Raw genomic sequence first — 13704 nt, 5'->3', positions numbered from 1 at the left:
AGTCCATGGGATAATATCAGGCTGGTGGTGCTCAGTTTTAGGGCCAATTTTCTTGGATGCTTTTATCAATGACCTGGACACACTTAAGGAAGTTTGCTTCTTGTGATCCTAAATTAGGAGGAGACTGTGAGTCCCTTGAGAGAGAGAGACCTTGGCAGATTTGGGTGTGTCACCAGCCACATGAAATCTGACAAGGGCACAGGCTGGGTTCTGCTCCTGGGACGGGGTAATCCTGGATGTACCTATGGAGAGGGGAACAAGAAGCTGGAGTGCACCCCTTCAGGAGGGGTCTGGAGGGTTGCTTGATGGTTTTGGGGGTTCAGGTGGTGGCTTGGGGTTCAGGTGATGTACTCAGCCCACTCTACCTGTTGCCCACCTATGGACCAGTGCCTGAAGGTGGTGCTGCAGGCAGCAGTGCAGTGAGCTTGGAAGGAGCAGGGAGCTGGGGAGGTGCACATGTCCCTGTGGGAGCATCTGGGTTTGTGTGTCCATTGCAAGGAGACACGTGCAGAGGGACAGGAGGGCTCTGGGAGCTGAGCCTGGAGGGTCTGGGGGCCCAGCTGGTGTCCTTTGTCCTCCTAAGGAAGGAGAAAGGAACAGGAGGAAGGAACACCTGACTGTGTGGCTGCTGTCACAGGGAGTGCTTTGGCTTCCCTTGCCACAAGGCTGGGGTAAGAGTGGCTTTGTCAGCAGGATAACCTTGCAAGGAAAGGATGAAAAGCTCAATGAGACGTGAGCTTTGCTCTGCTGTAAAACCTTTTTCTGATCAGACACAAAGGCTGGGTGAGTTTGCTGTTGGAGGCACAGTCAATTATTACTTTTTGGGGGGGCCCTTTTCATATCTACAAAGGAAACTCTCTTGTCTTATTCATGGGGTAACTGAATACCTTCTCTGTGCCTTTTTTTAGCACATCTAATGTGGGGAAAGGCAAGTCCCACATGTGGTGTTTGCATAGTTCTATGTCCTGTCCTGCCTGCTCTGGCTTTGAATTTCATCTGAAATAATAACACCCAGTAAATGCAACCTGCGTCTGAGTTTTGCATTTTCCTGTGGCTGCCTGAAGCAGAACAGTTGCTTCAGGTTATTAATTCAGGAGACAGAGTCTTTCTGTTCTGTGCTGGTGGTGATCTCCCACTGCTCCTCTCTCAACATGAGATTCATGAGGCAGTCACTTGGCATCATCTCCACTCACAATCTCTTACAGCCTCCTACCTGCAAAGTAGAGAGCTCCTTCTCTTGAGGGGACCTCAGTCATTCCAGGTGACAGAAAAGAAGCTCTCCAGGGGATTTTTCTCTTTTCCAATCTTCTCTGCTGTCATCTTTTCTGTCTGCTTACTCCCCTCCAGCCTGTGTCCTCTGCCCCAGGGATCTGTCTGGCCTAACTCAGCTTTCATGAAAAATCTTTCCTTCAGAAGAGTCAGTACTTGGTTCACTTGGAGAGTTCCACCTGGATGGCCTGTAACTGAGGATCTGTAATCTCATAAATCAACAGATTCATCTCTTGGTCTTCATCCTGTCCATGCATTTGCCTTGCCTGCTCAACAAACCCACAGCTGCCAGTGCAGAGAAGGGGCTGGGAAGGAGCTCAGCTGGGATGTGCTGCTGTGCCAAGGGCATTCCAATGTGAGACCTCCCAGGAAAGGAGAGTCTTCGACTTTAAAGCAAAACGAAACCCAAAGTGGTTTCAGTCGCACTGCTGCACACACGTTCTCACCAGGGTGGGTGTGTGCAAGGAGCCCACCCAGCATGCAAGCACCAAGACACAAAGTATTCAGCCAGTCTTTCCAGGATTCCCTGGAACAATGCAGAGGATGCCAGCTGTCAAGTCCTCCTCATGTCTGCTGGGCTTTTTTCAGGTGACAAAAATGTGCTGGGTTTGCACGTTCCTTTCTGTCCTTGCCAGGAGGTGTCAGGGACCTGTCTCGCTGTCCTGTCACATCTCTGTGGCACATCAGCTTGTTGTCCTGTGTCTCCCACCCTGATGTCTGAGAAGCTGCAGGGAGGTGGGCACTGCGATCTGGATGACCACTGACATCAGTACCATCACCACCTCCTGTTCTAACACATCTTTTCCTGTCATTTTTGTCCCTGGTGCTTCTCCACCAGCCAGTCTGTCACCTCCTCAGCAGTGTTCCTGACAATGACAGAGATACTTCTGTGCACTGTGGGACACTTTGGATCTTTGCTCCCGCCCCACAGACATCCTGTAAGTCCCAGGTGGGATTGCTCTGAACCTGAGCACCACAGATTGTGAGGCTTTTCCGGGAGGAAAAGGGGTCACCAGCTTCAGGACAACCTCCCTGTGAAGCAAAATCCCTGAAAGTACAGGACCTGGGCTCAGTTGCTCACCCAGAATTTGAGATTAAAAACTGTGACTCAGCAAAAGATTTCACACAAATCAACTTATAGGGCCCCTGCATCAGAAGGAATCATATCACATTCATATCAGCAGACCTCAGGGCAGGAAGAAGATCAGCACAGTAGCCAGGACATTACAGGACTTTGTGTCTGAGCTTTGCTATTTCCTCATCAATGTGTGAGACTGTCTTCTCTGTGGAGTTCATGGTGAGAAGCACCAGTGCCACCTCCTCAAGCTCTCAGCCCTTGCAGCAGCATTGTTACATGCCAAGGAAATTAATTTTCCAGCACTCCCCAGTGAAGTGAACACACTCTTCATTATGGCTGAGAGGAGAACTGTTACCCACAAGATCACTGGGGTTTTAGGCACTCGAGTACTTCATGAACCACCTGGCAAGATCTGTTCCTTGCCTTTCTGTCAGACAGCAGGGAGCAGCAGCATTTTGAAAGAAGATCCACAGATCTGAGTGCATCTCTGCAAGAGCTGGTGATCGAGTTGAGTGCATCTGCCTGAACCAACATGTGAGAGAAAGGATATCGCAGACAGACCTGAATGGATGAAGCAAATGGAGCATTTTTTTCTGACAGTGAGATAAAGAATCTTTACCTCTGCCTGAAATGAGTCTCACAAAGTTCTTCACAGAACCTGAAATCATTTCAGGTCAGCCCTGGCCACCGAGGGAGGCACTATAAGGGGACATGCTGTCACCTCCCACCACGGAGCACTGAGTCAGGGAGCTCCAGTGCTGAGCTTCCTTTGAAACAGGGATTCTGATAAAAGTCATGGGAATTCTGCTTAGAAGAACTCGAGGCATTCAGTGAGTTCCTGATGAAGGAACCCAAGGAACAGCGTTGTTAATGACTTCCAGGAGCTTTGAGTTGAATTTGACTGCTTGACAGCCAAAGTCCATTCCTTGTTCAAATCCACTGCCATTTCCTGACACAAAACCGCAACAGTTTCTGACTCCGTCTTTTCCGTGAGAGAGCTCTGGTTAACTGAGACGTGTCAAGCCTGAAATGTTCTTCTGTGCTCTTTCCCCACAACATGCCGAGATGATTCTTGTGTTGCATTATTAAAACCATGCCCAGGCTTGTTAGCAATTTGGATTGAAACACCAAGAACTTGGATAACACCTGGATGGGATTATGTGCAGGATGATAAACAAGCATTTGCTGCTGTTTCTGGAACACCAAAGTTCCATAATTTCAATTACAGTTGAGTTTTTGAGATTAATGCAGCCAACAAACCAGTTCTGGAGAGTTTAAACCACATCTATACCTCCTACCACCTACAGTCACATGCAGCCATGGAGTTTGATGCATACTTGTCAAATCAGAAAAGTTGAGTTTTGGTGCCAGCTCACTATGCCAACGGGATCTGATGCCAAATTTTGAGGTCCTATCTCCAGATGAAATAATGAAATCCTCTTCTGGATGCTCCTTCAGGCTGGTCAGGCCACGAAAATGACTGTCAAAGATGCAGTGTTGGTGCATGTTCTCAAGGAAACACTGAAGAGGTGGCCAACAGAGGAATTGCTGGGTGAGTTCAAAGCATTTTGTATCCATAAACATGAGCTGTTTGCTCTTAAAGGATTTCTTTCAGGGAAAATCATATTGCTGTTCCTGAATGATGTTGCTGAGTCATGTTAACCATGTTATACCCAGCAAAGGCAGGGACTGTGTGCCTGGAAATGTCTGCCATGCATTTTGGAGAGTGGCTTGGAAATTATCCGGCATAAAGGAACCCATAAATGAATGTATTACCTGCCATGCTGTGTGACACTGCCTGCTGAAAGCCCAGCCTTCCTGAGCAGTGCCCAAGAGGAAATGGTCCAGAATCGGTATTGATTTCTGAGGGCCCTTTCGGACAGAAAATTAGCTTCCTAATTGGGGCAAGCTCATCTTCAGAATGCCTCAGTGGGAATTCATCCTCCTTAGGACCACCCACCCCCTCAGCCTGTGCTCCCTGTGTATCTGTGGCTGCTGCATCCCAGCCTATCCCAGAGCAGAGCTGCCCTCACAGGGTCAGGGGTCTGACCAAAGCAACCTCATCTGAGCTCTCACACTCTGCCACGTGAACAAGTGATCAGGCTGGACCATGCTGCAGGCAGCCAGAGAACTCTTGGAGAGGTTTAGAGTTCCTCATAACTCAGTGTAACACGTCTGCCCTGACAGCCAGGGTCTATCTGAGCTATGGTGAGACACCAGCTCCAGTCACTCCTCTGCCAGTTCAACCCTGATCCGTCTGAGAAAGTCCGATGCAGGCAAGCAGAAGCTTTGGGGGGTTTTCTGCATCATATCTGACAAAAACCCCTTCTATCTGCTCAAAGCAGTGGAGCTGGGCAACGTGTGCTCCTAAACAACCGCTGAGATTCTTGTGCCTGACTGAGATGAAACCCAGAGTGTGGCACTTGAAGGACAAAGCAGTGCTGCATTGCTGAGCAGCTGAGGAGACATCAGTATCCAAGCAATGCTGTCCTGGAGAGCGTGGAACCTTCCCACATCCCCACTGGCAGCTGCTAACCCAGACACTGCTGCTGTTACCTGGGGGAGAAAGCGCTCCTCTCACCCTGAGGTTCACAGTCATTGTCCCCAAGGTCCCTGAACTGCCAGAAAACATAGGGAAACCACAAGAGGCTGTGACGAGTCAACTAGACAGGTATCACCCCATGTGGGAGGAAAAGAACCACGTCTGAGGGCAAGCCCTGGTTCTGGGTGGTGTGAACTTGCATGGAGGAAGCCTTGCTGCAGGTGCTATTTCTTCTTTGTGCAAAAGCATTTCATTCTCCCCCTTGGTCTCCATTCATGCTGCAGCAGCCAGGGAGATGGGGGACTTGTTACCCTTGTCCATGTTGGCAGCAACAAAATGTTCTGCTCATGTGTCTCCTGCTCTGTTTTTGCTGTCCTTGTGTTTCTAGAGTCACTGCTCTGCTTTTTCAGACTTAGTGACTTTGTTGGAACTGACACCTGGATCTCACTTAAATCTCTCCTCTTCACATGAGAGAAGAGAGGTAAAAATAAGGCAAATGGGTGCACACTGAGAAATGTTGTGCACATTGCTTTGGAAGAGCAGCAAGGTCAGCTTCATGTAAATCTCCCTCTCTCTTCCAGTGCCATTCGGATGGGTTTAGTCATTTGCTCTTCTCTGCTACTCAATGTTGGGAATTACAAGCCAGAAATATCGGAGTGATCAATAAAAAATGGTGAAAGGAATAAACCCTGAGCATGTTGTTGTGGCTGGCACCAGGACTGAGCGCTGCTGGTTAATGCATCACATCAGAGCAGACCATCTGCCCGCTCCTCCCGTGCTGCAGAGTGAAAACACTGCGAGGAGCACACCACACAGCCATCAGAGACAAAGCATGACCCTAAATGTCACCTGAGGTACCTGAAAATACCTGTTCTAGTAAACAAAACCAGGCAGCAGGGATAGATAAGGGGCTGGCACTCAGACAAGAGACTGTGCTTTGCAGAACATGAGAAGCCAGAGGAGAAATACCTGCCCCTGCTGAGGGTAGAGAGGAAAAGCCATGTTTTGATTTTGTTTAGCTTTAGCTCTTCATTAGTTTCTTTATTTTGAAAGGTGAGGTGGAGCTGTGACTCATAAAATTATTCTCTTTTCTGTGATGGTGTGTTTTCTACGGCTTCTGATGGTTCTGGCATCGAGCAGATTGAATCCTGTGTATGATGAGCAGACTGTGGGTTATCTTTGTATCCATATTCTCTCTTTCCTGGTGTAGTAGTAATATAATGAGTAGAGCAATAAAGTGGAAAAGATGATGAAAAATACTCTAAAGGAGAATTATCCCATGTACCTTACTAAATATATTTGGGCTCAATATTTCCCTTTGCAGACCTGCAGTGCAGGGCCTGTGATGTACTTCCACCCTCAGCACTGGGCTGAGAAATGAATGATGTTCAGACCAGTGTTCCCCATGTCTTTGGCATCCCCAGTGTGAAAAAAAACCTGTTTCTTCCTTTAAGAATAAGAAATTTAGCTTGAATGGTAAGAATGGTTTCATCTTTGTATGTCTAATTGCCTTTTAAAACTAACTTCAAGATTCATAACAGAAGTGTAAGAAAATACAGATAAAATACAGGCAACACATTTTTCCTGCATGCTTAATCATAGCTCTCCTATGACAAGTGCACAGGTATTTGTCTGTGTGGGTATGGATTTACCCTATTGCAGATACATGAAGAATAATGCAGTAGGAAGCATTCAAGAAGAATATAGAGACTGTTTTGGAAAGTATACAGTTCTTGTGGGAGACCCAGTTACATTTCTTTTTACTGATGCAGGTCTCTAAGTGCTCCTCTTAGAAAATTGATCCTCTGTTTTTCTTCTTGGGAACATCTACCCAGTACATAAAAAAGGAGGTTTGTTTTTTAACTTGGCTGTTACAAGTCTCGTTTGTCTCTTTTCCAGCCTGAAATCTGCTCTGCGTTGTCCTTCTCATACAAACAAGTATTTCCCTATTTTTGACCATAAATGTCACTCTTCTCTCTATGTCTTTAAATTTTATTGTAAGTTCTTTGAGCTGAGGCTGGCAGGGGAGAGATGAGAGGTGCTCACAGGGAGCTGCAGGTGGGTACCTTGTGGGTACTTGTGGTGGCATGGTGACTTTTTGTTTTGTTCTTTATTTCCCACGGCGATCCCAATATTTCTTTTTCATCTTAATCTCTGCAGAGCAATGAATTAATGTTTTCATAGAAGTGTCTGTCATCGCTCCAAGAACTCTATCCTGAGGGGAAAAGCTAATTCAGAACCCATCAGTATATATGTAAAGGTAGGATGACTCTTCATGTTCCCCACTTTGCATTTATCAACATGGATCATTATCTGCCATTTGCTCTCAGTCAGTCAGTGACTGAGAAGGGTTTGTGCCTGGTTCAGAGGCCTGCAGTAAATCCAGTGGTTTTAAGGTTTTCAAGCTTCAGTTGTCCTTCTAGCTGAGCATTTTAATGTGTTTTAATCAGCTCTTGCTTTTCTTGGGTTCCCTTCTTCACAACTTCTAAAATCGCTTTTCTTGCTTCAGAAGGCTGCTGAATCTGTTAGTCACCCTACAAGGGATCTCTTCCTAATATTTTGAATCAAGTGCAGGGGTAAGGCAAGAGTAACAAGTTTCCCACTAATTTCTCCATGTTCATAATCCAAATTTTGTCTCTGCATCATGCATAACATTTCTTGGTCTGTGCATGGGGTTTTAGAGTCAGCTCCTGCTGTTTTGCTTTCTGTCCTTACACCTTCTCTGCTATCAAGTTTAACCCTGCTATCACTGAAGCTGTCCCAAGGGGTGATCACTAAGATAATTCTGTGTTTTTTATCTGAACATGGAATCCATCCACAGAGATTGTGTTGCTCATTAATGACATTACCTCGTTATTCTGATTCAGCTTTAGTACATGACATCTGCTTTGTCTTTCAGTGTAATCAGCACCAAGATGTTATTGTTCCTCTAATTATCTTTCTCCCATCAAATTCCTGGTACACCTATTATGTCAGGATACATTAAAATCAGGCATCTAGTTTTTCTCTTCTCATTAATTGCTGTTGGAGTGCTGGTTTAGGAGCATGTACAGAATTGGCTAAGCTTTCTCTTTTTCCTGTGCTGTGTTTCGGTGAGACTTGGTTTGTTTACTTGCTGTTTGCCATGTGCTACTTTAGCTCTGCCAGCTACTTTTTAGGCAATACAGAATTTTTATTGCCTCATCTCTCCAGGATGCATCATCATGAGCTGCGTAGAGGACGTGCAGGAAGCATCTCCTACCTCTGCCAGGACAGTCTCTAATTTAAAAAGCCCCCCTGCAAGATTTTGGACTGTTAAGTGCTTGCTAGCCATGAGCATTTTCCTTCTGCAGGGTTTTGCCTTGCCTCTACCTCTGTGGTCTGTGAAAAGTCTTGTTTATTGTACGCATGTGAGTTTATCAATAGGTAGGAAGCAGTGCAATACAGGCAGCTGCTGACGGCCTGCTCCCTTGCCATTCCTTGTGGCAATTATTCCACAAAGTCAGGTGCTACAGAGCATTGGAGTAACCTAGACCAGGCTGTGCCACACCTGTGAAGAGTTTGCCCTGGGAATCCTGTCCTGTGTTTGTGTGGCCATCTCTAAGTGTTGAGCCAACACTAACGTTTGAGCCGGTTCCTGAGGCAGCTTCCCCACAGGGCTCCTCAGGCCAGAGCCCCTCATTTCCACGCTGTGGGCACTCCAGGTGCTTGGAAAGTCACAGCCTCCATGAGCACCATCCCAAAAACTGTTGGGGGCACATTTCCTGCAAAGCCCTGCTCTTCTCTGGCAAAATGCTTCCAGCACCAGTGCTGCTTCCAGCTGACTTCCCCTGCACAAGGAGTTGGGCTGGGCTCACCCTCCGGCTCTTCCCGTGGCTGATAGCTGGCAGTGATGAATTTAGAGAAGGATGCAGAAGCTGGAATCCCCACACAGCCCCAGGCAGGGGAGGAACACCCGTGGATGTGTCCAGCTGTGGTGTTATCAAATCCCTGAAGCCATTTATCTGATCATTTGATGGGACCTTTTGCTTTCCATTGTGGTGTCATGTTTTCCAGATGTAATTTTTGGTCTTGGTTTCTTCCTTTTGAATGTATCCTCCATGGCCTCTTGGGAGTTCTCTGGGGCACAGATTTGAAACCATGGGAAAGGGATGGCAGAAGTTGCCGTGGGAGGAGGAGTGTGGTGGGGAGTGTCCCAGCCTCAGTGTTCTGGTGGGGCACCACAACAGGGACAAAGCATCCCTCACTGAATAACTCACCTTTTTCTTCCTCAGGCAGCAAAATACTCAGCAGGAGCAAAACTTTTATTAAGTTCTGTGGAGAATATCCCAGAAGCAATTGGGAACTGAAATACCAGGTCCAGCCTACTTTTTTTGACAGTTCCCTTCCAACTCCTCTTGGAAATATTTGCTGTCTTACTGCTCACGCCTGTGCTGAAAATTAGAGCACACTTCGTGGGCCCCAACATCTGCTCTGTGAGAATCCATTAAAAGTCCTGGCCACTGTAACCAGCTATTGCTCTATCATTTTTATCAATAGCAAATGTAAACTGTAATGAGAAAATGTTTTGTGTTTTTTTTTTTTCCTAGTTAATATCTACCATCATGAAGCTGATTTTGTTAAGCAGATTTGGCACTAAGAACCAGCAACAGCTAATAAATTCAATGTTAGGCTTATGAGGTTCTGACAGATTGCTGGCAGCTGCCTTAAATGCAGGAAAAAGCTCTCATAGTGTGGGTTGGAAATGCTTATTTATACCATACTGTGGGTCTGTTTGCCCCAAATTTTGCTGCCTCCTTTTAGTACATGTCACTGGTGAGATATATGAAAAGGGTACAATAACTGATCAGAGATACACCTCCCAGCTACACTGGAGACCAGCACTAATGCATAAAGATAGGAAGCTCAGCCATAAACTATTAGATTTTTACTGTAAGAATTCTCATTTACGAATGCAAGGTTTGTGGTAAGGATGTGACTAGACCTCATCATAGATGGTTTTATTTACTGTGAGTTTTTATGATAGTTTTGGTTTTTTTTTTCTATATTCAGAAGGTTTTAAATAATCTGGAGGAATTTAATACCACCTTGCTGTTAATTGGTGGTGGACTCAAGCAAAGATGGGCTGTACAACTACGCTAAGTTTGTTCTTAACATGTCTTAAAAGTGAAAAATGATGTGCTCAGAAGCAGGCACAGGCTTCAAGAGCCTGTATTTAGCTTAGAAGTTGGTCAGACAGGGATCCTCTTTGGATCAGGGAAAACCAACTAAAAGGAAAACTTTGGGAAACCCGAGTGCTCATCTGCAGTAATGGAGCTTGTATTGCAGAGACATTTCAGATAAACAAAATTATAGAGACATTTCAGATAAACAAGCACTTTTTGGTGGTAAGTGAAGCTAAAAACATGAACGGAAACTGAGTAAGTTGCAATCTCATTGTGAAGGTAAGTTTAGTCCGAAATTTCCCAGTTTCACAATTGCCTGGGAAAACCACAATGTTTGAACTGAACTCAAATCTGCTATTCACAGTATTTCATCCTTTCTCATTTATGTGGACTGGCTGGAACTGAGTAATTGATAAGCCTCTGACCATTAAAGTCAATGTTGAGTGAGGGGATGAAGAAATTAAAGGAATGGGAAGTTCCCTCTAACTGGAAAAGAGCAGATTAAGTCAAGACATTAAAGAATTCTTCAGTGAAAGTAAATTTGGCATCAATTTTCTCTTCACATGTGGTGAAAGTAGCTCTGGGGAGTACAAGACTGATGGTGAAAATTCCAGATTCACCATGTTGCAGTGTGCAACTTGATCTACAGTTGGAGAATTTAACCTCGTTTTGTTTATGAGTCTGAGGGTCAGCACTTTCCATCACTGGCAAAGCATTCCCCTCCCTTTCTGTCAATATGCCTTATAACTCCATGGAAAGCCTTCTGAAATAGATAGAATTTTCTTTATAGCACTACACAGTAAGATCCTTCCTTCCTCAAGAAAGAAATATAGAATAGTCTAGAAATATGTGCTGACATCATGCAGCAACTCTAAAATTCTCCCGGAAAAAAAAAATGCTGACAGCATTTCACACAACCAAAAGAAATCCTAAAAGTAAAGCACTAAATGCTGTTTTGGAAAGTGAGTGGGTGATGCCACCAAGCATTATGCACCATAATGAAGTTCCACAGAAAGTGGATAAAGCAGAAAACCACCCCACTGCCTTTCTAGCAGGCACCTTGTGCTTGCTCTGCTCCGTGTGCTGGAGGGCCCATGCTGTGCCCACAGCCCTTGAGATGGGAAGGGCAGGGAGCTTCCACTCCCCAGCTGCCTCTTTGGCTCCTCTCACACCCTTATCACTGTCCATCTCATCTCCTGTGCCTCTCCTTCAGGATGCAGTCCTACTCCCATCCTCGTACAGAACTTTCTGGAGCTTTGATATCCTTGCTGCCGTTCTGGGAGCTGCACTAAAAAGCACAAAATACCCCACTGGATTACAGGAAAGTGCAGCTCTCAGATGTGTGCAGTGCTTGCACTGTACAGGATGCTCTCTGCCATGCTCCTGAGTCCTTTAGTGGTGTTTTCTAGCAGAGTTTGTTTCCTGGTGGCTGCTGAGTGTTGAGCTGGTGGTTTTGTAAGAGCCTTTGTGCCCCAAGGTCCCATTTGTTTGTGAGATTTAACTCGGAGCCCATTAGCGACACTAATCCCAGGCTTGCTCTTCCCTTGTGTGCGTAATTTATTTGGGTTTGCTTACAATGAATTTCACAGAGGCTCTGTGACTGTTTCTCTCCCTGCAATAACCCCCTGCTTTATTAGCAGTAATTGACTTTCTTCCTGTTTTCCAGTGGATCAGCATTTCGGGCAAATTAAGGAAATTCCTTGTTCCTTACTCCACTTACTGCTGCTCCACCAAGCCTGAGGAAGGCAGCCTGTGCCCGAAAGGTTTTGGGATTGTCTCAAGTGGTCTGGTGAAATATATGGGGCATCTCGTCAGCTGCGGGCAGCTGGGACCAGGATGGGCTCAGTTCACTTTAATTGAACTCTACATATATTTTTTTCCCTTGTGGATTTTCAAATGTGGGGTAAATTGCTCCTGAAAATGAAATAAATCTCAATAATTAATTAATTAAATGCCAATACCAGGGTGAGAAAAATGTTTGCAGCCTGCTTCTGTGCACTTGAATATATAACTTTTCACAAGGGCAAACCAACCAAAGAAGCATCTGGATGATTTCCTCTCACAAAAAGATGTTTGGTACTGTGACTGTATTTCTCTGATCATAAATGTCTTCATGGCCTGAGGAGACTGTGCAGTGTTTTCTTCCTCACTAGAGGAAGAAGGAAAATGTCTGTCTTACAATATAAATCTTTATTTTTCTTGAAAAAAGTCATCTGAGTTAAGACCAAATAAATGACAGACCTGCATAAAGTGAGCAAACAGCTGTCATAAACCCTTGGTATTTGTTTCAGCTGGCTGTGTGTAATGTGGATGACATGTAGGTCCCTGTGGAGCTGTGCTTCCCCTGCCACTCAGGTACAACAAGACACAACACGGATGCAATTTGTAAAAAGGGAAGAAGCCTTGGCTGTATGGTCTTACCTTTTTCAGAAGCCGGGGCAAGGTCAATAAAACTTCGACATTTTTCACCTTTAAAAGAAAAGCATTGTTTTAGGAGACAGAAGTTGGTTGGTGTTGCTCTGCCTTCTCTTTCTGACTGGGGCTCCTGCCTGCACTCCCAGCCCAGTCTCTGCAGGACCTCGGGGTTGTCTCACACTGGGGACAGACATTTCCCTGTGCCTCCATCCTGCCCAAACCCGCTGTGCTCAAGGGCTGGACTTCCCTTGGGATTGCAGTCCCTTGAGCAGGAATTTGGGTTACAGGGAGTGAAGAACATCTTTTCCTGGCTGAGTCCCTTCTGGGTCAGTGTTGCTCTTTCCCAAGGGCAGGAACAGTGCTGGACTCTATCTAGAGTGACACAGGGACAAACACCTCACAAGGGTGGCACTGGGAGGGCACAGGACTCTTTCACCCACAATTTTGCCCTCTTTCTCATCACCAGACAATGCCTGTGCCCCCCCAGTGTGACCAAACATCCCAGGGCTGGGGGGCACTGCCACGGGCACAGAGGTCTCCATAGACAGATGACACGTGTGGCTAAGACTGACAAAACCTGAAGCACAAAGCAAAGCACATAAGCGAATGTATGAACACTTTAAAAAAATGTTTAAAAAGCAGGCAAATGCCTTGCTCTGAGCATCACAGCCTGTGCCACTCCCTGTGCTCCACTGTAAATTAAACTCTCTCTGTTTAGGACCCCACCTCTGGCTTTGCAGGAATTCTTGAGAAGCTTCTGAACAGGAAATGTATCTTAGGGTGGATGCCTTGACCTTTCTTTTTACTTCTTCAGTATCTTCAAAGATGATAAAATAATTCCTCTTCCCTAGATGCATCCATCTACCAAGTGTATGTGTTCCTTTTGACATGATGTCCTCCAAGGTGTCCTGCCAGAGGTCATGGAATAGAGTCCATTTTGCTCTTTAAGACTTTAGTTGATGCAAACGCAGCTACAGGACTAGGCTGGGGTTTTTAATTAGCTGTGCTCATTTTTAATTGCAAAGTTGAAAAGACTAATTTAGGAAAGGTGATCCATTAAAAAAGAATAAACAGTGAAATGCCACAGTGATGGTGAAGTCAGTGTGTATTTTTTTCTTATTTGTAATTCAGTATATGTAAAAACCAATATAAAGTGTTCATTTTTCTGGTGTCTTTGTTGGCAAGATTGAGGTAAATGTAATCGTTCAAATGATAGCTGAGCTGAGATAAGAATCTATTATTTTAACGCTATTTTT

At 45.4% G+C, this 13704-nt stretch overlaps 1 protein-coding gene across 4 annotated transcripts in view; it reads right to left on the bottom strand.

Moving 5' to 3' along the window:
* GSG1L (GSG1 like) overlaps positions 1-13704 on the bottom strand; it is a 56484-nt gene that overhangs the window by 25257 nt on the left and 17523 nt on the right. For all 4 annotated transcript variants that reach the window (XM_039560675.1, XM_039560676.1, XM_019281549.3 and 1 more), the window contains exon 2: positions 12455-12502. In XM_039560675.1, coding sequence (XP_039416609.1) covers positions 12455-12502 — 48 coding nt within the window. The remainder of the gene's footprint in view (positions 1-12454; positions 12503-13704) is intronic.

The sequence above is a fragment of the Corvus cornix genome, chromosome 14 (assembly GCF_000738735.6).
Source record: "Corvus cornix cornix isolate S_Up_H32 chromosome 14, ASM73873v5, whole genome shotgun sequence".
NCBI lineage: Eukaryota > Metazoa > Chordata > Aves > Passeriformes > Corvidae > Corvus > Corvus cornix.
Note: the sequence above shows the minus strand (reverse complement) of the source record. Positions and strands in the feature narration are given on the sequence as shown.